The sequence below is a fragment of the Littorina saxatilis genome, linkage group LG4 (genome assembly GCF_037325665.1).
Source record: "Littorina saxatilis isolate snail1 linkage group LG4, US_GU_Lsax_2.0, whole genome shotgun sequence".
NCBI lineage: Eukaryota > Metazoa > Mollusca > Gastropoda > Littorinimorpha > Littorinidae > Littorina > Littorina saxatilis.
In genome coordinates, this window is record NC_090248.1 from 24,661,640 (window position 1) to 24,683,397 (window position 21,758).

The 21,758-nt window shown below is 40.6% G+C and overlaps 2 protein-coding genes and 1 long non-coding RNA gene across 3 annotated transcripts in view; 2 read left to right on the forward strand and 1 right to left on the reverse strand.

The window, feature by feature from the left end:
• LOC138964293 (mitogen-activated protein kinase 14-like) overlaps positions 1-5,697 on the forward strand; it is a 49,465-nt gene extending 43,768 nt beyond the window's left edge. The window contains exons 9-12 of the mRNA XM_070336210.1: positions 1-62; positions 2,903-2,981; positions 4,139-4,312; positions 5,511-5,697. The exon at positions 1-62 is cut by the window's left edge and continues 18 nt beyond it. Coding sequence (XP_070192311.1) covers positions 1-62; positions 2,903-2,981; positions 4,139-4,312; positions 5,511-5,581 — 386 coding nt within the window. The 3' untranslated portion in view covers positions 5,582-5,697. The remainder of the gene's footprint in view (positions 63-2,902; positions 2,982-4,138; positions 4,313-5,510) is intronic.
• The window catches only part of LOC138964297 (uncharacterized), a 300,694-nt gene that overhangs the window by 269,047 nt on the left and 9,889 nt on the right, over positions 1-21,758 (forward strand). The gene's annotated exons all lie outside the window — the stretch shown is intronic.
• The window catches only part of LOC138964284 (E3 ubiquitin-protein ligase RNF123-like), a 44,254-nt gene continuing 37,432 nt past the window's right edge, over positions 14,937-21,758 (reverse strand). Inside the window, exons 28-36 of the mRNA XM_070336196.1 lie at positions 20,810-20,900; positions 20,246-20,385; positions 19,580-19,768; positions 18,767-18,842; positions 18,334-18,418; positions 16,395-16,519; positions 15,860-15,951; positions 15,520-15,605; positions 14,937-15,233 (exon numbers count right to left, since the gene is read on the reverse strand). Of these exons, the coding sequence (XP_070192297.1) occupies positions 15,101-15,233; positions 15,520-15,605; positions 15,860-15,951; positions 16,395-16,519; positions 18,334-18,418; positions 18,767-18,842; positions 19,580-19,768; positions 20,246-20,385; positions 20,810-20,900 (1,017 nt within the window). The 3' untranslated portion in view covers positions 14,937-15,100. The remainder of the gene's footprint in view (positions 15,234-15,519; positions 15,606-15,859; positions 15,952-16,394; positions 16,520-18,333; positions 18,419-18,766; positions 18,843-19,579; positions 19,769-20,245; positions 20,386-20,809; positions 20,901-21,758) is intronic.

The following is a 21,758-nucleotide window of genomic DNA, read 5'->3' on the forward strand; positions in this document are numbered from 1 at the left end:
AGATCTTGTCCCTGGTGGGGAAGCCTTCAGAGGACTTCATCAAGGGCATTGCCAGCGACGATGTAAGTTGAACACACTTTCCTCTCTCATATCTCGGGGCCGGGCACAAAGTGATGGACCCCCCTGGTGCCTGACCGGAGATTTATATTGCCTGTCACAAAGGCATAGATTAAGCTTGTTGTATGTCCTGTAGCTTGCAGGAAATTCATAGCAAAAACCACTTGCCGAGGTGTGTTTTTTTAAGATCTGCTTGCTGTGTCTCAAAAAAATGCACAAAATGTGACAAGTGCCCACAGTAGTATTCATTGTTACACAGACTCCCTCAGGCATATGTTTCACACATTTACACGGACCATTTGAATGGGCTTCCATGCTTCAGGTGTCCTTTGACTACAATATATACATATGTGACCACACCCACTCTGCATTCTACCATACATGATTTACCCTGAAGGTGTATTCCCAAGGTATTGTAGAGCACTGCCGGGACTTCTCATCCTAGGGTCATGGGTTCCAATCCCGGCCGGGACGGACACGGGTCAACTTTATGTGCAGACTCAGAGATGGTATCCATGTCCCACCCCCGTGTCACCTCGATCAGTCATTCTGCGCATTAAGTGCAGGTGGCTGATTACACCTAAACACGACTCTTATTGTTGCTACTAGCTTTCCACTTGGAGGAAGCGACCCGAATTTCCCAGCAGTGGGATGATCGATGAACTACATGAAAAACAAGTCGCGTAAGGCAAAATTACTACATTTAGTCAAGCTGTGGAACTCACAGAATGAAACTGAATGCACTGCATTTTTTCACAATGACCGTAGTCCGCCGCTCAAGCAAAACGCAGTGAAACTGACGAGCCTGTTTTAGCGCGGTAGTGGTTTTGCTGTGCTGCATAGCACGCTTTTCTGTACCTCTCTTCGTTTTAACGTTCTGAGCGTGTTTTTAATCCAAACATATGATATCTATATGTTTTTTGGAATCAGAAACCGAAAAGGCATAAGATGAAATTTTTTTTAAATCGATTTGGGAAATTTCATTTTGATCATAATTTTTATATTTTTAATTTTCAGAGCTTGTTTTTAATCCAAATATAACATATTTATATGTTTTTGGAATCAGGAAATGATGAAGAATAAGATGAACGTAAATTTGGATCGTTTTATATAAAAAAATAAAATTTAATTACAATTTTCAGATTTTTAATGACCGAAGTCATTAATTATTTTTTAAACCTCCAAGCTGAAATGCAATACCAAAGTCCGGGCGTCGTCGAAGATTGATTAGCCAAAATTTCAATCAATTTTATTGAAAAATGAGAGTGTGACAGTGCCGCCTCAACTTTTACAAAAAGCCGGATATGACGTCATCAAAGAGGCAGTGTTGACATAGCCTACATGGACTTCATGAAGGCATTCGACACTGTTCCACATGCAAGACTGATCGCGAAGGTTGAAGCGCACGGAATTCATGGTAACGTCCTTAACTGGATACGCAACTTTCTAGCGGACAGGCATCAGCAAGTGGTTGTGAATGGTACACATTCAGACAAAGCGCCAGTCACCAGTGGAATCCCCCAGGGAAGTGTATTGGGCCCTCTGCTCTTCACCCTGTATATAAACGACTTGCCTAGCCAAGTCACCAGCTCTGTGAAGCTGTTTGCTGACGACACCAAGCTATATACACGTACTGACGTGCCCTCAGGACCTGTTGTCATGCAGGAAGATCTGGACAATCTACAAGAGTGGTCTGACAACTGGCTCCTCAAGTTCCACGCAAAGAAGTGTAGTGTCCTTAAGCTAGGCAAACAACATACAGAGACCAGCTATCACATGAAAGGGAGATCCGAAAGTGGTGAGGAGGTTAGCATCACTCTGGAAGAAAACGAAACGGAAAAAGACCTTGGTGTACTTGTAAACAATCGCCTGAGTTTCAAGGGACATGTTGCACAAGCAACTGCGAAGGCAAACAAAACCATAGGCATCATCAGGAGATCGTTTGAGCATCTGGATAGGGAGGTGTTTGTACAACTCTACAAGAGTCTTGCCAGGCCAATCCTTGAATATGGACATTCAGTATGGCAACCACAGCAGAAACTGCTGTGCAAGGAAATAGAGGACGTGCAGAGAAGGGCTACCAAACTGATATCGGCTCTCAGTGAGAAAACTTACCCAGAACGACTAGCTATACTCAAACTACCCAGTCTCGAACACAGGCGTCTCCGAGGTGACATGATCGACCTCTACAAGTACATGCATGGGATCTACGACACAGGCAACCCGAATTTCCAGCTGGCCGAAACCAAAGACACTAGAGGAAACAGCCTCAAGTTGTATAAACCATTTTGTAGGCTGAACGTTCGGAGCTGCTTCTTCGCAGAAAGGGTGATTCCTCACTGGAACAGTCTGCCAGAAACAGTTGTGACAGCACCATCAGTGAACAGTTTCAAAGGAAGGCTGGACAATTTCTGGGCAGACAGACCAGAGAAATTCTCGCCAACGTGCTACCAATAACCGCCCGCGCATGCCACCAAAAAAAGTGTTATTGGAGTACTATTCGACAGGATCGATGAACAGGCCTAAGGCCTTAAACATCGCAAGTTCAAGTTCAAGACATTTATAAAAAAAATAAAAACAACGTCCGGGGATATCATTCCCAGGAACTTTCATTTAAAGTTTCATGAAGATCGATCCAGTAGTTTACTCTGAATCGCTCTACACACACACACAGACAGACAGACACACACACACACATACACTACGACCCTCGTCTTGATTCCCCCTCTATGTTAAAAAATTTAGTCAAAACTTGACTAAATGTAAAAAAGATGAAAAATAGTCCTGGGTTGGAAACTACAATACTGCTAAAGAGGACTCTGCAACTGAACTTTTTGTGTTCCAGGCACAGAACTACATCCGCTCTCTACCTCGGATGCCCAGGAAAAACTTCAAGGACTTTTTCCGCAATGCCAGTCCAATGGGTGAGTGTGTAAATGGTGCACCTAGCTTAAGTATGGTCAACTTGAACATGTTTATACTCACATATTTATGTATAATCAAATGCTCACACGCACACATGCACACACGCACACACGCACGCACGCACGCACACACACACACACACACACGCACGCACGCACACACACACACACACATACACACACACACACACACACACACATGCACACACGCGCACACACACACACACACGCGCATGCATGCACACACGCATTGGTCACAATGATGAGTGGACAAGCCAGAAAAAGCACCAGACATTCAAATTGACATTAGGTGCACTTGTATCATATCTGATGTTAATGGGCGAGTGATAGGTGACCTTGTTGCATTATGGATGTGTACTAATTAATGGAATGAAACCGCACTAGCTGTTGCATTGCAGGTGAGTAGTAAAATAGAACAGTGCATGGTACCTGCGATGAAAGGAATGAAACCCTTGGAAAAGCTGACAGTGTCTCTCCATTGCAGCTTGGTGGCCTAGCTGTCATCATAGATTCATTTTGGTAAACAATGAGAGACAAAGGAACTACAGAATTTGTCCTTTATTTGGAGATGACCTCTCATTGGAGGGGCCTCACATCACAGGTACCACTGTACTTGTGGAGAATATCTCTATGTAATACATGTAAACTTCCAATGGGCTCGGTCCACAAGGCAACAATTCTCTGTAGAATAGTCTGAACAGCAATTATCATCGTTAAAACCGCCAGAAAAGGGCGACGCGCTGTGCATTGAAGCACATTGAAAGGAATAGGCAAAGAAGATGCATTCCTGTGTATTGCGGCGAGAGCATGGAGCGATGGCACTGCTGTTCAAGATTGCTGTGTGAACAGTCACGCGCAACAGTCCGTGTTGGCTCTGCTTTCAAAAGAATTTTAAACATAGGCACAAGAAATGACTATCATTTATACAGTGGTACCTGCCATGTTAAGCCCCTCCAGTAAAAGAAAACCTCCCAAGGGAGGACACCCACTGTTCTGCCTTTGTCTATACATGAATATAGAGAAAAATACACCTGTCATGACAGGTCACCTGCTATGTAGGGACAGTCCCATGGGTGTCCTTTATCGCAGGTAAACAACAATGGCTTATTCGTTTCTTCTCTTTTTCTAATTACTAGCGGTGGATCTGTTGGAGAAAATGCTTGACCTTGACCCTGCCAGTCGCATCGACGTAGAGGGCGCCATCAGTCACCCGTACCTGGCCCAGTACCACGACCCGGCCGACGAGCCCACTGCCCAGCCCTTCGACCATTCCTTCGAAGCCAAGAAACTAGATGTGCTTGGGTGGAAAAGTTAGTATGATTGTTGATTTGGGTGTAATGACGTGGGTGTGTTTTGGTTGTGGGGTGGACGTGTGGACATGTGTTAAGAGAGAGTTTGAGGTGAATATCTGTGTGTCATTATCTTGGTCTATCTATAAGAAAAGGGCATAAAAGGTGGGCATACAGTTGAACGACCCCCACCCACAAAAACAAAAAAACTCCACAAATCTGAGAAAATCAGGTCTGTTGAAGGGGGGAGTCTTAAAATGGAGGTAAATTGACACAGGTAATGAACAGAAAATCAGGTCTGTTGAAGGGGGGAGTCTTAAAATGGAGGTAAATTGACACAGGTAATGAACAGAAAATCAGGTCTGTTGAAGGGGGAGTCTTAAAATGGAGGTAAATTGACACAGGTAATGAACAGAAAATCAGGTCTGTTGAAGGGGGAGTCTTAAAATGGAGGTAAATTGACACAGGTAATGAACAGAAAATCAGGTCTGTTGAAGGGGGGAGTCTTAAAATGGAGGTAAATTAACACAGGTAATGAACAGAAAATTTCAAAATCAAGGTCTTAAAGGGGAGGGGGGGGAGTCTTAAATCTGGAGGTTTTAAAAGGGGGTTCCACTGTATTATTAAATGATATTGAGGGGAGGTTTAGGAGATTGAAGTTGAGGTTGTTTGGGAAGACTTGTGTGTGTGTGTGTTGGGTGGGAGCAGGGCTCACAGGAAGATCGGTGAGTTGTCTGTATGTCTTGGACTCTTAACTGTTGGTATGATTATGGCCTTCCATCATAACTATGTGCATGCACATCTCTCTCTCTCTCCATTGCTTGCTTTCTCAAAGTCTTTCCCACATATGGAGGGAATTTTGAAAATAACTCGTCGGGTGAAAGAATGAATACCCTTGTTTTTCGGGGGACGAACATATATTGCACGTGCCAAAAACTAGCGAGGAGTGTGTCTGAAAGACGTGGACATGGAGCACATGTGCATTTATTTGTCCCCGAAAAAGCAAGGGTATTCACTCTTTCACAACCCATACAAGCCCGACAAGAGTTATTTCCGAACATCGTCTATGGTCCATCATGCTACATATACACATAGAAATACACTCATACAAGAGAAGGTGTCTTCTCTGTTCTTTCGATACATTATTTGGGTTTCTTTTGTGACAAATATATTCAAATTTCCTAAAAAAAAAAAAAAAATCCTGTTTTCTTTCCAACAGGTCAAGTGTACGACGAGGTGAAAAATTTCGTTCCCAAAGCAGTGGAACAGCCAGGAGCTGCAGTTGACTGAACGTTGATGCGACGAATTGCACATTGTGCGTTGTAAATATCATGTACCATATGATGTGTGTGTTAGTGAGAAAAAGAGAGCTGTGTTTATCCGTAAGAAAAAAGAATGGGGGTGGGGTGGGGGGGGGGGGGGGGTGTGAGAGGTGGGTTGGGAAGTGTGTTACCATTGTGTGTGCGAAAGAAAAAAGAATGGGGGTGAGGTCTTGGGATGTTAAGGGTATGTGTCACAGTGTGAGAGGTGGGATGGGGTGTGTACTGTATGAGAGAGAGTGCTTGCATGTGTCAAAGTACAGAGTATTAGTTACTGTATCTGTATGAATGAGGCTGTATGACGTCATTAGCCTGACAGATAGAGTCAGACAGCAAGAGAGAGAGAGAGAAAAAAAACAGGCATAAAAGAATTGCAATGACTTGTGTAGAAATGGCGTACCCAAGGTGCACAATTCTTAGTTTCTCGCTGTACAGTTTACAGGGCAAATCACCAGGCTTACCGTCAAGTGTTCCAGACTGTTAAATGTGCATTCAAGCCTTGCCAAACTAATCGTTATGCTGTGTATGTATGGTACACTCTGTGTATGTATGGTACACTCTGTGTATGTACTCTGTGTATGTGCTGTATATAATACAGTGGTACCTGCGATGAAAGGACACCTTTGGGATCAGCCAAGTGTCCCTACATTGAAGGTGACCACTCTTGACAGGTATATTTTCGTCAAGTGAATAGTCAAAGGGACAACAGATGTTCTTTCATGTGAGGTGTCCCCTCATCAGAGGGGCCTCGCATTACAGGTACCAATGTACACACCGACTGCATTCACTGTTCGTTTGCATTGTCATTCTAAGATGGGTTTTTTAATTCTTGTTTGCTATGTCCGAGTTCATTTTTATGCATTTTTTATACGTCATTTGTTAGTTTTGATGGTAGTTCATTCATGTTGAAATTGTAAACATATCACGTGTAATCCCACTTTTAATAAGGTTTTTAAAGAGGGATTTTTAGTAATCAAAAGGCTGATGCACAACTCATTCACAGCAGATCAGTTAAAGTAAGGTTTTCTTCTTTTTTTTCCTTCGTTCATGGGTTAAAACTCCCACGTTCACTCATGTTTTACACGAGTGGGATTTTACGTGTATGACCGTTTTTACCCCCTCCATTTCGGCAGCCACACGCCGATTTGGGGGAATAAGGTTTTCAAAAGGGGATTCTCACTAATCAAAAGGCTGACGCACAACCCACTTAAAGCAGATCAGTAACAGGGTTTGATTTCCTTGGCTTGATATGACCATTATGTGTAGCTTACATGCACATCTTGCCACCATCTTTTGGATGATTTGGTTTGTTTTAGATGTCCGAAAGTTATGGAGCAAACACCACACTGAAATTGTCCATGTGAACACCTTATACACCGTTCACAGTCTGGCTGGTGTTTTCAGTTCAGCTAAACACAATACTTGAACGCAGCTCAACGTAAGTTTTTTTTGTTTAAAAAACCCCAAAACATGTTACTTTAGTGTTTAACGTTTTACATCTTCGGAACATAGTTTGGACGTGTATGCTCTGTAGCTAAAGTGCTAAGTTTAGCTCAGATCGCAAGTGGGATGGTTTTGTATTGACTTTCATTTCATGACATGTTAGAACAAGTCGCGTAAGGCGAAATTACAACATTTAGTCAAGCTGTCGAACTCACAGAATGAAACTGAACGCAACGCAACGTAGCAAGACCGTATACTCGTAGCATCGTCACTCCACCGCCCGTGGCAAAGGCAGTGCCCGTGGAATTGACAAGAAGAGCGGGGTATTCGTTGCGCTGAGAAGGATAGCACGCTTTTCTGTACCTCTCTTCGTTTTAACTTTCTGAGCGTGTTTTTAATCCAAACATATCATATCTATATATTTTTGGAATCAGGAACCGACAAGGAATAAGATGAAAGTGTTTTTAAATTGATTTCGAAAAAAAAAAAATTGATAATAATTTTTATATATTTAATTTTCAGAGCTTGTTTTTAATCCGAATATAACATATTTATATGTTTTTGGAATCAGCAAATGATGGAGAATAAGATAAACGTAAATTTGGATCGTTTTATAAATTTTTATTTTTTTTTACAATTTTCAGATTTTTAATGACCAAAGTCATTAATTAATTTTTAAGCCACCAAGCTGAAATGCAATACCGAACCCCGGGCTTCGTCGAAGATTACTTGACCAAAATTTCAACCAATTTGGTTAAAAAATGAGGGCGTGACAGTGCCGCCTCAACTTTCACGAAAAGCCGGATATGACGTCATCAAAGACATTTATCAAAAAAATGAAAAAAACGTTCGGGGATTTCATACCCAGGAACTCTCATGTCAAATTTCATAAAGATCGGCCCAGTAGTTTAGTCTGAATCGCTCTACACACACACACAGACAGACAGACAGACAGACAGACACACATACACACACACACACACACACATACACCACAACCCTCGTCTCGATTCCCCCCTCTACGTTAAAACATTTAGTCAAAACTTGACTAAAAAGTCTAAATGTAAAAAGACACTCATTGTATTGAATCTCACTACATGACGTGTTGGAAGACACTGTATTGACTGTCTGTACAATATGACACATTAGAAGACATTCACTAGGAGCTTTTGACAAGGCTTAACACTGCTCATTACTAAGACTCTTGATAATTCAGTTGAGTCAAATTTGTAGGACATTGAAAATACGTCTGAACCTCAGTCTATAACGACCACCCAAGGGACTGACCAACAGTGGTCGCTATGGACAGGTGGTCCAATTATACAGAAGAAAAACTCTTCTGAGATCTCTCAGAGCGGCCGTTGTGGGCAGGTGGGCAGTTTTGAGAGGTTATCGCAAGTGCAGATTTGACTGTACACATTTTATTACATTTAAAGTTCAGGACTTCCATTTTCTCATGTTTCTGTACATTACATTATTCATGGCATGATATGTTGGCCTTAATGATGTGATTTGATTCTGTATTGTATGTGTGTTTGTAAATTCATTGCTAACACATTCTTCATGAAGCAGCATTTGTTTTAATGCCATCGTTGCCTGTACTGTAAATACATGTAGAAATACACTTAATGTGTACATGTAGAAATACACTGAATGAGATTTATCAAAGAGGTTTTTCTTGCCACGACATTTTCTCTCCTACAAGATATTTTGGTCACAAGTGTATTTACTATTTTTTGTTGTGTTGCTTCAGTAATGTCCTTGCTCAAAGCTGTGCCGTTCGAACAGCATTTTATTTTCCCAATAAGCATTACCGCCGAGTACTGGCCAAGATGCCAGCTACCTTCTTTGTGTTTTACTGTTTACTTTACTGCCGCTCATTCACGTGTCACAGATCAGATATTACACAATTTTTTTCGTTGCTTTTGTATTTAAAGTATTTTTCATAGAATCAAATCTGTTCTTTTTTGTTATTTTAATGCATTTTTGAAACGAATTTTAAACAGCTTGAAATTATTTTTGAGAGAAATACACATAGCTGTTAAGATACACTTCTTCAGGTGTTTTTTTTATGATGAGTTAATCAGTCAGCCAAGTGTGTGTGCTAATGCATAGCCACCAAACTTTTTCATTGTAATTTCATGTTCATATTTGGCTTACAAGCACCGATTAAAATATATACAACTTAACGAATGAAACTTTACAAAGTTTTCAACACATTAAAACAAGATTTTAGGCAAAACGTGAAGTGCTAAAACATCTCTGAAATACTAGAAGATAAACGTAGACTGATAACTGGGATGAACAGTTGTATAGAGGCTGTATGACTTGTCATGATGTGGTCAATTTCTTTTTTTTGTGATGGACAGAAGAGAACAAGTATTTTTCAAAAACTATCACGCAGACTAATTTTGTCTGAGATGTCTGAGAGGCCATATGATCAAAATAATCTGCTCAAATGTCTGTTGGAAGACAGTTCCAGCAACTGTGATTTTTTTTTGTTTTGGGCTTTCTTTGGATTTCATTACTGTGTATTTTTTGCAACAATATTTCATATCATTATTATTATTATTATGTATCATGAATTTGTTCAGTCAGAACAAAATATGAACTCATACGTAAAAGTAAGAAAAGCAGAACGAAAGTGTACATGTTTGTAAAACAAAGTAACGAATGACTCAATAAAAATTAACACAAATCATAAATTGCATGAATTTTATTCAATGGACTTTTTTGTTTGTGTCTGCCTGGGGTTTAAAACATGCACATGTTCGGAAGTGTTAACACAGTGTTCAAGTGTAACAACATATCGTCGTCGTCATGGAAATTTGGCGTAACTCAATTCTTGGCGATATTTTGATGTTTTTGTGCTTTAGGGTAAGTTAATCATTTTCCATGAGCAATATTCCCTAAAATACGATGGAAAATACATGATTTAACATTCATCATACTATCCATGCCAGGTACAAATATAAAAACTATTTCATAATAAAAATAATCAGCTTTGGCCTTCTGCTGAAAAGCTGTCTAATATGAGTTTAATACGCCAAAATTCCATGATGACGTCGATATCTGATTCATTTTGGTTTAAAACAGTACAGTTACTGATCTTAGCAAACTTCACAAGTCAAACACAAAAATATCTAAAAACAATAAATCACATCAATACGAATCAACGGAAATGTGTCTTCCACCTTTTCTCTGCAAAACCCCATCAATTTCAGAACAATTCTTTGCGAGAACCGAGTTACATGTACTTTAAAGTTGCCAAATCATATTTCTTGCACGATCACAAACTCAAACGTAGCCAAAGTGATCACAATTTTGATGATATCTTTTCAAAAAGTACCACTCAATTCACAGTTTGCATTCCCAACAGACATAAACAATCACAAGAGTGTATAGAAAAGAAGCACACACACACACACACACAAAAGTAAGATGATAAAGAAACAGAAAAGAAAGGGGGGGGGGAAGACTATTAGTATTAGCCCTTTGTGTTTGATAAAAGCTCTTTGTGCATCAGAAAGTTCTCTGAAAGCCTACAAGTCTTAAGGATACTTTCCTTCTTCGGCAAGCCATTCGTTTCATAAAGCAAACCATCAGAGGCATCAAGCAAACTGTCAGTTTCATCAAGCCAACCACCAACTGTCGATGCAGCCCTTTGCATGGGATAGGAGCAGCTTACGCTTGGACACATACAATAACCCAACAGCCTGGCTGCTTCCAATGCAGCGTGGTATTTTTCTTTATGAATTCTGTTTGCAAACACACACAGGTGTCAGTTAAGATATCAATTCAGCAAACACACCCCAACGAAAGCGGAGTGAAGCTGACTATGCTCTCAGAGTATAGGGTGGGGAACCCAAATGGGCAAACGAGCTCACACGTAACCAGAATTTCGGGAACGCTGAAGAAGAAGAAGCAAACGCACAAATTCTTCCCCAGCTGCCTGATTACACCTAAACATGCATACACCTGTGAATCTCATCTAAAGTCAGGGTAACACCCGGGAACATGCCCCTAATGGTTTCACCGTGAGGGCGTAAAACAACATTATCATTATCAAATTCTTCCTCTGAAAAAAAGAAAGCAGCCAGGTTATTGTCAGAATGGAAGGATGCAGTTACCGGCCTATGTAAAACCCTAGACAGATCTGTGGTGACCGGCATGTACCCCACACTTTACACAAGAAGTAAAGTATATTGAAGATAAAACTTAATGCCAAGATGTGATTATCCTGAACTTTCGTAGATTTTGTTTATCAATTGATACCTTATGTTTTTGTAAGGTCGATTATGGGGTACCCACTTTTGTGCGGCGGTCACGTGACCCCAATAAAAGAAATCTTAACTTGATCCCAAAAGTGGGCCAAATAGCCAAGTGTAGTGCCCGTAATAGCATAGAACATTTGAATGAAATGACACATAGTTCGGGGACAACATTTGTTGCAATAATGTTTTGCTATTACAGTTTAGATCACAATGCCCAGATGCAGCTACATAACATCTTGAGTCTGCTTGAGATTCCAAGTGTTCTAACATTGACATAACTGTCAAACAACATAAAAAGAAGAAAAGATTCAACTGAAACATTTACTGTATAGTCTGAACAAAAAGGCACTCTTGCGGGCAACTGTAGGACGTTCAGTTGAAATATACACTTTTACTGTAAACGTATCAAGGGCAGTTATACATAAACAAAGAAAAACAAAAATAACCACGCATGTTGAAGATATAATTATTTTTTATAAGATCTGTTTTTAGACACGCTGATCTGTTCTAACATGTGTGTGCGTTCCTGCATGCCTTCCTGCATGCCTGTGTTAGGTAGTGTCTGTGCGTGCTTTTAGTGTGTGTGTGCACTTGTACAGTCCATGTACTTTTAGTGTGTGTGTGCACTTGTACAGTACATGTACTTTCTACTATGAGCTAGGTACTCATGACTATGAGTGCAGATTTAAGCATGTGTGTGCAAAACATGCATTTTTCCATTAAATTACCTGAAAATATGTCATTTTAACAAGGTCACAGAGTATATATTCAGGACAATAACAGACATCACAAAATGTAGTTGTGTGTCTACTGATCATAACAGATAAAATTCAGTAACAATCCATATGTACAAAAAAGATTTCTCTCCTGCACACACACACACACACACACAAAAACCAACAAAAAAAGCATAACGTCCACTAGACTTTTCTTCTGATGAAGACAAAGGACACTGCAAGATATGGACATGTGTGAGACAAATGAACAGCAGTGTATCACAGCTCAGAGTTTTCAACAGAGACGGATAGTAAGCAAAAGATAGAAATACATGTATAACAAGACATACAGTCTCACAGAAGTGTAAATGGCCAACAGAGAGAGAGAGACGGAGAGAGAAGTCTGTGTGTGTGTGTGTGTGTGTGTGTGTGTGTGTGTGTGTGTGTGTGTGTGTGCACGCGCGTGTGTGCACATGTGTGCGTGTGTACGATGTGTCATACCTGCATGCATCTGCCCATGTGTGTTCAAAACACAAATAAAGACAGACAGACACTGCAAATTAAGAAAAGAGTCACATAGAAACCATGATGACTGTGATGATATTGTTAAAAACATTACGCTGAAATGACCGAGAAACTTACAATACTGATGTCATTTCAAGAAATAATTACAGTCCAACAAAAATAATGAAAATGTACAATAACAGCACCATTTGAATTGTTTTCACACTCTTTAGCTGTAAAGATCATCTAATAAAACATAATTCACAAATCTGCAATCAAACTCACACCATCAGTGAAAAAACTGATGACAAGCAGTTTTTAATTACAGTAATTTCTGGACTAAAAGAATACAGATGTACACACATCGCATTACAAATAAAAATAACGCTCCCTCTCCATTTTGTTTACCTGGGGTCAGCTGGTCTCAGTTGAAAATATGGTCATTGACCTAAGGTCACAAGGCCATATACAGAACTCAGATTGTAGACTCTTTGATCTCACTTGCACTTCGAAGAGAAAACATAATATTATTTCCACTCAACTTCCTTTGACTTGCGGCCAATACACCGTATTTTGTGGATTTGTCTCATTTTAACCTTGAAAGTGGAGATTTGTCTTAGTTTAACCGTGAAAGTGGAGATTTTTCTCATTTTAACCTTGAAAGTGGAGATTGTGCCTTTTACAACTGAGCGCCTTGTAGTCCCGAAAATACGGTACATTGTTCTCTTCTCTTATACAAGCATCCAGTGTACGTGTTGGTGTAACAAACTAGCCAGTCTCATGACAATGTAAGACTCAAGAATGAAGACTCAAAGACTCAAAGATTTTACTGTCCTTATAAAACCAAGGAAAATTGCCTCGCCTCTGACAAATTTTGAGCATAATACTCCATTTTGTGCTATTACAGCAACACCCAAGAAACACCCTGTGAATTATCACTGCCCTATTGACTTTTACAGAATAAAAAACATAAAATAGCTTCATCTCTCCATACAGAAAAATTCTACTCATATACATCACTAAATGTCACTCAAAAGAATGTCCCAATATTTTTTCCCTGAAGACTAAAGCCTCTTCACACAAAACAAAAAACTGTCGGTTTCATAAAGACACACAGATATCAAGTAGATCGGATCACAAAGTTTCCTATGAAAAAAACGTTTCTATTTACAATATTTTTCACTACTTCCACGGCACGTCGACCAAAGCCCATATCTAGGGATCGAGATCTCAGCAGACCTCAAATGGTCTAAGCACATCGCAACCATATGCAAGAAGGCGGGATCCAAGCTGGGATTTCTGCGAAGAAACTTGGGAAGTTGCCCCCCAGAACTGCGACGAATGGCATACATCTCCCTCATAAGGTCCACCCTCGACTATGGAGCAACAGTGTGGGATCCACACCTAGTCGATGACAAAACAAAACTTGAGCGGATTCAGAAACAAGCGGCAAGATTCATAAAGCGCGACTACCGTTCCCAAGACCCAGGATGTGTAACAAAGATGCTACGGGACCTAAATCTACCATCTCTACAAGAGCGCAGAAAACAACAGCGACTCACCACTCTCTTCAAAATCATTGAGGGACATACCCCAGCAATACCTCCAGAAAACTTCCTGAAACCAATAGATAAAGAGAAGAGGAAAATACGGGCCAACACCTTTCCCGATTGCGTAGCAAGTAACATCGTCACCAAGTACTCTTACAACAACACCCGTGGCTACATCATTCCAGACGCCAGCACAGAGCAGTATCGACGCTCCTTTTTCGTGCAGACGGTGGCTGAGTGGAATGCACTAGACGAGCAGGTGGTCCAGGCAAAATCTGTTACTGCTTTCTCAACAGCAATAAGCAGAGGTGCCACAAGCGGCCCTCTGCTCTAAAATCTAGAGAATCACTTTTAAACCAGCTTTTAAACATTTTAAATTAGGGAAGCTAAAATAAGAGGACTGGGGTCGGCGTGTATGTTGGGTGCTTTACGTCCCTCGTTACCCCCCAGCTCCTCAAACACCCAAACAATGATAGGAAATTGTATAGGTTATGGGGTGTCCTAAACTAGGGGTTACTTGAAGTAACATGTTAGATGTTTTTATGAGGACACACAGAAATTGATAGGTCCTTAGTTTGTTTTTAACGTATAGGCGGTGCGCTCTCGCCCCCGTCGCGCAAATAACCTAAAAAGGTTCCAAGCGGCGTAAAATTCCTGATTCCTGATTCCTGACTTCAAAATAAAACTGTTACACAAAACCCTGTGTGTTGAACAAAAGGCATTTGGCTGACAATTAATTTTTTTTTTAAAGCTAATCGCTTTGAATGAAAGAAAGACAAACAAAAGAGTAGGGTGCAACGCACAGGTGAGAGGGAGGGGGGGTGGTGGTGGGCAGGGGGGGTGGGGGTGGGCAGGGGGGGTGGGGGTGTAGGTAGAAAGTAAGGGAAGGTAAGGAGGACTCTGTGGAGCAAAAGAGACTGGATGATAGCATAAATCAACCACAAACATAAAAGTCATGGTAAATTTGGCAGTGCTTGTTTAAAACTAGGGGATGAAATCTGTGTTATTTGCGAGGACTGCCAGATGTGAAGTGTTCCCTCAATAGTGGCCTCCCCTTGTTGTCTTGGACTGCCGTAATGACCGCCTTGCAGAAGAAACACTCCCGCTTGCTCAGCAGTTGTTGAGTGATGCATGTTCTAAGGAAAAAAAGTAACAATAAGTTATCAAACGGCATAACAAAATCTTGAGTTCATCTCTGTGAAAGTGTGTCAGCCTCCAGATACACGCAACCTGTCCACGCAACTCGAAGACAAAAACTACCACAACAATTGTTACGCATTAACGAAAATTCAACTGACACACACACACACACACACACACACACACACACACACACACAGAAACACACACACAGCCACACACACACAGAGAGAAACACACACACACACACACACACGCACACACACACACACACACACATACCTGCAAGATTTGTGCTGGCAAGGAATAAAAAATGCAGTTTGTGCATTGGCATAGCATATCGTGCATAGGTCATCATCATCCGTCTCCTGCAACAACAAAAATATCATGATTTCAAGAATCATAAAATTCTTGTGCTCCCATCTTCCTCCTATCTTTCTCAATTTCAACCAATCCGACCCAAGGACTGCGTACCATCCATTTGGGTGGCACTCAGTTTCGCTTCGTGCACCTATAGCTCAGCCCGGGTGTCCTTTACCTGGACGTGACCACTCGCTGGAGGGATTTTACATAACAGGTATCACTGTTCATACATCAAAGAAAGAGGGTCAACCTTTCTCACCTGAATATTGTTGCCCAGCAAGATGTGTTGTTGTTGTAAGTATGTCATCAGTGACTCGATGTCTTCAACCTCTTCCGCGCTCACCTCCTCATCTGAGATTTATGATAAGAAACAGTTTGTAACAAGAATAATATTAACAGACAAAGGGATGCACATACATACACACAAACATATTCATACACATACACACGTACACACAAACACACACATTTGCACACACTCTTGCATACTTGATTACCCACATGCTTTTGCACACACACACACACACACACACACACACACACACACACACACACACACACACACACACACACACACACAAACACACACACACACTAAAGACCAACAGAATCAAACAAAATCTCAGGCAAACAAGGCAATTTAAAAAGCAACATGACTCAGAAGGGCCACATATCTTCTTCTTCTTCTTCGTCTGCGGTTATTGGCTGAAACTCCCACCGACATTTTTTTTAAATTTTTTAAATGTTACATATCTGTACTATAAGCTGGCATTCATTTCATGAACGACACTCACAGTTGCTCATGGAGAACACCTTCTCTTTCTTTTTCTCTGGGTTGGCATTGCGAGCCAACATGAAGTCCAAAGCAGCTGGAAGGAACCCTGTATCCGTCAGAAGAGCTCTCACTGCCTTTTCTTGGCTGCAAGACACAAATTAATATTGCTTTTATGAGGCTTTGGAATCAATTTCAACATACAACAGAAGAAATAAGAAAATAAAACCCTAAGGCCAAATAAAAATATATGTTGGTTTAGGGTAACGTGACCTAAAAAGATAGGGTCGGTAGGTCGGCTTTTCTTTCTTTTTTTGTTACATTTAGTCAAGTTTTGACTAAATGTTTTAACATAGAGGGGGAATCGAGACGAGGGTCGTGGTGTATGTGTGTGTGTGTGTGTGTGTGTGTGTCTGTGCGTGTGTGTGTGTAGAGCGATTCAGACTAAACTACTGGACCGATCTTTATGAAATTTGACATGAGAGTTCCTGGGAATGATATCCCCGGACGTTTTTTTCATTTTTTTCGATAAATGTCTTTGATGACGTCATATCCGGCTTTTTGTAAAAGTTGAGGCGGCACTGTCACACCCTCATTTTTCAATCAAATTGATTGAAATTTTGGCCAAGCAATCTTCGACGAAGGCCGGACTTCGGTATTGCATTTCAGCTTGGTGGCTTAAAAACTAATTGATGACTTTGGTCATTAAAAATCTGAAAATTGTAAAAAAAAATAAAACATTTATAAAACGATCCAAATTTACGTTCATCTTATTCTTCATCATTGCCTGATTCCAAAAACATATAAATATGTTATATTTGGATTAAAAACAAGCTCTGAAAATTAAAAATATAAAAATTATGATCAAAATTAAATTTTCAAAATCAATTTAAGAACACTTTCATCTTATTCCTTGTCGGTTCCTGATTCCAAAAACATATAGATATGATATGTTTGGATTAAAAACACGATCAGAAAGTTAAAACGAAGAGAGGTACAGTAAAGCGTGCTATAAAGCACAGCGCAACTGCTACCGCGCCAAACAGGCTTGTCACTTTCACTGCCTTTTGCACTAGCGGCGGACTACGTTCAGTTTCATTCTGTGAGTTCCACAGCTTGACTAAATGTAGTAATTTCGCCTTACGCGACTTGTTCGTTCTTGAATTTAGTCGATTTTGAAGGAGGTTACTTCCTTTAGTGTCAGTATGGTTCGCAAAATGTGCCAAAAGTTTTTTTTTTTGTTGTAGAAATGAAAAAAGAGTTTTAGGTTCGGAGGGACAAAAATAGGGTCGGTCGTGTTACCCTAAACCAACATATATTTTTATTTGGCCTAATGTATGAACGTTCTAAATACTGCAGCAGAAACTAGGAGCACTGTCAGCTACTGTACCTTTCTAATATCTTCACTTACATTGACAGCAGTTGAAAGAAAAATCCTTCCCACTTCTGCTCACCATCTCACATCTACCCAGTTATTATTTATACATTGATTTCCTTCAAGACATTTTCATCCAACAACAACAACAACATAAATCATACTATGCACAGCAAGCAGCCAAGCTGTTGATTGTTGGTATGTGTCCAAATGGAGGGAAGGCTTTATCCCAAGTATAAGCCGGGCCAAATCTGAGAAGGTGAGCATAATCATTTACTAGGGAAGGAGTGTTCCCTTAAAACGATGGTCCACAATCCCTTAAGACCGACTCCCTTGTGACAATGCTGTTAGCAATGAAGGTGGGTCATGACGTATGTGTGTGTGTGGACATTACTGCATGTGTGTGCGTGCATACGTGCATGCCTGCCTGCATGCATGTGTGTGTGTGTACCCAATTTCAGCATCTATCACTAATTAAGCTCACTGTAGAATGCACAAGTTCGACTTGGATCTGTCAGCAGCCTTCATGCTCTAAGGGCAATCCCAACAAGGTAGAACGAAGGTCACACAAATAACTATACTTTACCTACTGCCCCCACACCTGACGATGAGCTGGGCCAGGATTCCCACAGTTACTGACAGCACTGGGAAGTAGGTGACACTGTCCAGCCCTGTCAAAACAAGTCAAGCTAATATTAGATTCATCACTGCTACTGTCACCGTCATCATTTTTCCAGGCTGAAATTAAATCATTGATTTGTTGATAAATGTCTTCACACACACACCATTTGTTTTTTTTTAAAGTGTATCTTTGCTATTGTATTCCTTTTAACTTCATTCAATTTCTGCAATGAAATCTCTAATCTGACTTGACTTCCCTTTGATAAATTGAAAAGTTAATTAAATGAATGAGAAGTTTGACTCTGATGCTGTTCACTGGACCACCCAATCTTTATCATAACTCTTCCATTTTCAACTCAGAATCCAGTCTGTAAAACCAACACTCTGTTAGCACTGACCAGGTATCGGCGCTGTGACCAGAGTCTCAAAGGCACCGTCCGCCACCGTCACCCTCATGACGATCTGACTCAGCAGCTGAAAGCAACATCATTATGCACAACACTCAGTACATCTTCATTACACATGTTCTCTGCTAGAAGACACTGATAATGATCACAACAAAGACGTCAACACCAACAACAACAAAACAATATAAGTATTACTCATAAAGTACTCACTCTATGCCACATTCAAATATAATGGCTCTAATCCATTAAATAAATATTGAATGCAATTCTTCCAAATCATACATGCCATGAATGTATGTGTGTGTGCATGTTATTGCTGTACATTCACATTCTTCTATGTGAGGAAGAAAGCTCTATCACTTTGTTCACTACATGCGCAAAAGTTCATTTTTTCAAAAGAAAGGGAGTTCATTCTTAACAAAGATAATTACTTGTTCTGCAGACATTGCAATTTGATTTCAATGACACTACCTTGAATTCCAGCTTCAAATGGACTATGTAAAAGCAGAACATGACAAAAGAATATCTACCTGAATTTTGCAAAATCCTGCGAGAAGAGCTAGAACCAGCACAAAAAACAAGAATAGTAGGTTATAGGAACGTTTGATTGTGACAAAACATATGTTATGGTCACTGATCTTTGACCCAGCTTTTTTTTCGTAACGTTTTGTTTTGTCACTATTAAACGTTCCTATAACATACCTGTCTTGTTTTTTTATTCTGAATTTTGGAACATTGGCAGTCTATTTGTTTTTGGATTAGAGCCAGCACACAAAACACAGACGACAACAGTCTTCCAGGTACCTGCATAATACGTTTGAGGAAGAGTTCGGCGGAGGGTCTCGACCAATCAGTGAAGAGCTGTGGGGCGACGGTGGCCACCATCTCTAGCACGCGCAGCAGACAGATGGAGATCTCGAAACATGCCGCGCAGATCTTCACCTGACGCCCCTCCAGCAGCATGTTGTCTGATCGCATGGTCACCTGGGCAATCTGTGCATACACACCCTATTGGTTTCGTATTATTTTCTCCACATTCACAGTGCATTGGATAGAATATGGTCTGTAACTTTTCGCAGCTTATATATACATAGACATAGACATAGACATAGACCACTTTATTATCTCAAGACGAAAAACTCAGGTGTGGTGTATCACAGCATTACAACATACAACATAAACGTAAGACCATAAAAACCTAATAATTAAGATTAGGAGAATAATATCCAAACAAATACAGGAATGATGGTACATTTAAAGGAGAGAAAAACGATGGATGGTCATCAAAGACAAGTTGAAACTCGCAGCTTGGACCGAAACTGACTGCCCAAGGTCATGTTAGACAGGTGGTCACTATGGAAAGGTGAATCATATAGTAAAACCAGTCGGGGATCCTTTGGGATGGTCGCCAGGGCAGGTTTGACTGTACAATGCATGATAAATTCAATATAAATAGAGACAAACACCAACCTCCTGCATCATGCCAACAAACTCGGAGAAGGACCAGTTGAGTTGGTTCATCAGCGTGTCCAGGAACCGGGTGGACAGAGCTTCATTGTCCAGGAGTGTCTTAGCCAGCAGACTCTGGAACACTTGCGATGGGCAGGGCTCTGCACATGTGTGCAAATAATCCTTAGTAAATGCATGAGAATTTATAAGGAAAGAGAGGCAGAGAAACACACACAAAAAGAACAGTCACAGACAGACACGCACACACCACACACACACACGCACACACACACAAAGCTACTTCAGGTACCAAGACTCATGATCAACACATGCAAGCAGAACACTGTAGGTACAGAAGCGGGTGGGGGGAAGGGGGATGGGGGCCTGTGGGTGCAAGAGGATTGTAAAACAGGATTCCTTAACATGATAATATCTCAATCCTGTTGTCTTGTTAATTTACATCAGCCTAGATATCACCGATTACATTAGCCTTCATACACTCTCACCAACCTCATTTAACACATACACAAACAGAAACGCACTCACACAGACACATGTTTCAGCCAGCAAAGAATTTGTCATTACCTTGAACACTAACAAAGGTGAAGTCTGTAGGTTGGACTTTGGCAGGCAGCAAATTGGGCAGGTGACGATAGCGATTGGCAAATCCATAGCCCTGTTGACAAAGAAAGGTCTCATTATTTTAAATGTAAACACGTAGTTACTCTCTAATGACAACAAAAGAAAATTCATAACGACAGCAGCATATTCTCACAGAGTGTTGAGAGAGAAATGCTGAGATCATTCACAGAGTGTTGAGAGAGAAATGCTAAGATCATTCACAGAGTGTTGAGAGAGAAATGCTAAGATCATTCACAGAGTGTTGAGAGAGAAATGCTGAGATCATTCCCAGAGTGTTGAGAGAGAAATGCTGAGATCATTCACAGAGTGTTGAGAGAGAAATGCTAAGATCATTCACAAAGTGTTGAGAGAGAAATGCTGAGATCATTCACAAAGTGTTGAGAGAGAAATGCTGAGATCATTCACAGAGTGTTGAGAGAGAAATGCTGAGATCATTCACAAAGTGTTGAGAGAGAAATGCTGAGATCATTCACACAGAGTGTTGAGAGAGAAATGCTAAGATCATTCACAGAGTGTTGAGAGAGAAATGCTGAGATCATTCACAAAGTGTTGAGAGAGAAATGCTGAGATCATTCCCAGAGTGTTGAGAGAGAAATGCTGAGATCATTCACACAGAGTGTTGAGAGAGAAATGCTGAGATCATTCACAAAGTGTTGAGAGAGAAATGCTAAGATCATTCATACAGAGTGTTGAGAGAGAAATGCTGAGATCATTCACAAAGTGTTGAGAGAGAAATGCTGAGATCATTCACAAAGTGTTGAGAGAGAAATGCTGAGATCATTCACAGAGTGTTGAGAGAGAAATGCTGAGATCATTCACAAAGTGTTGAGAGAGAAATGCTGAGATCATTCACACAGAGTGTTGAGAGAGAAATGCTGAGATCATTCACAAA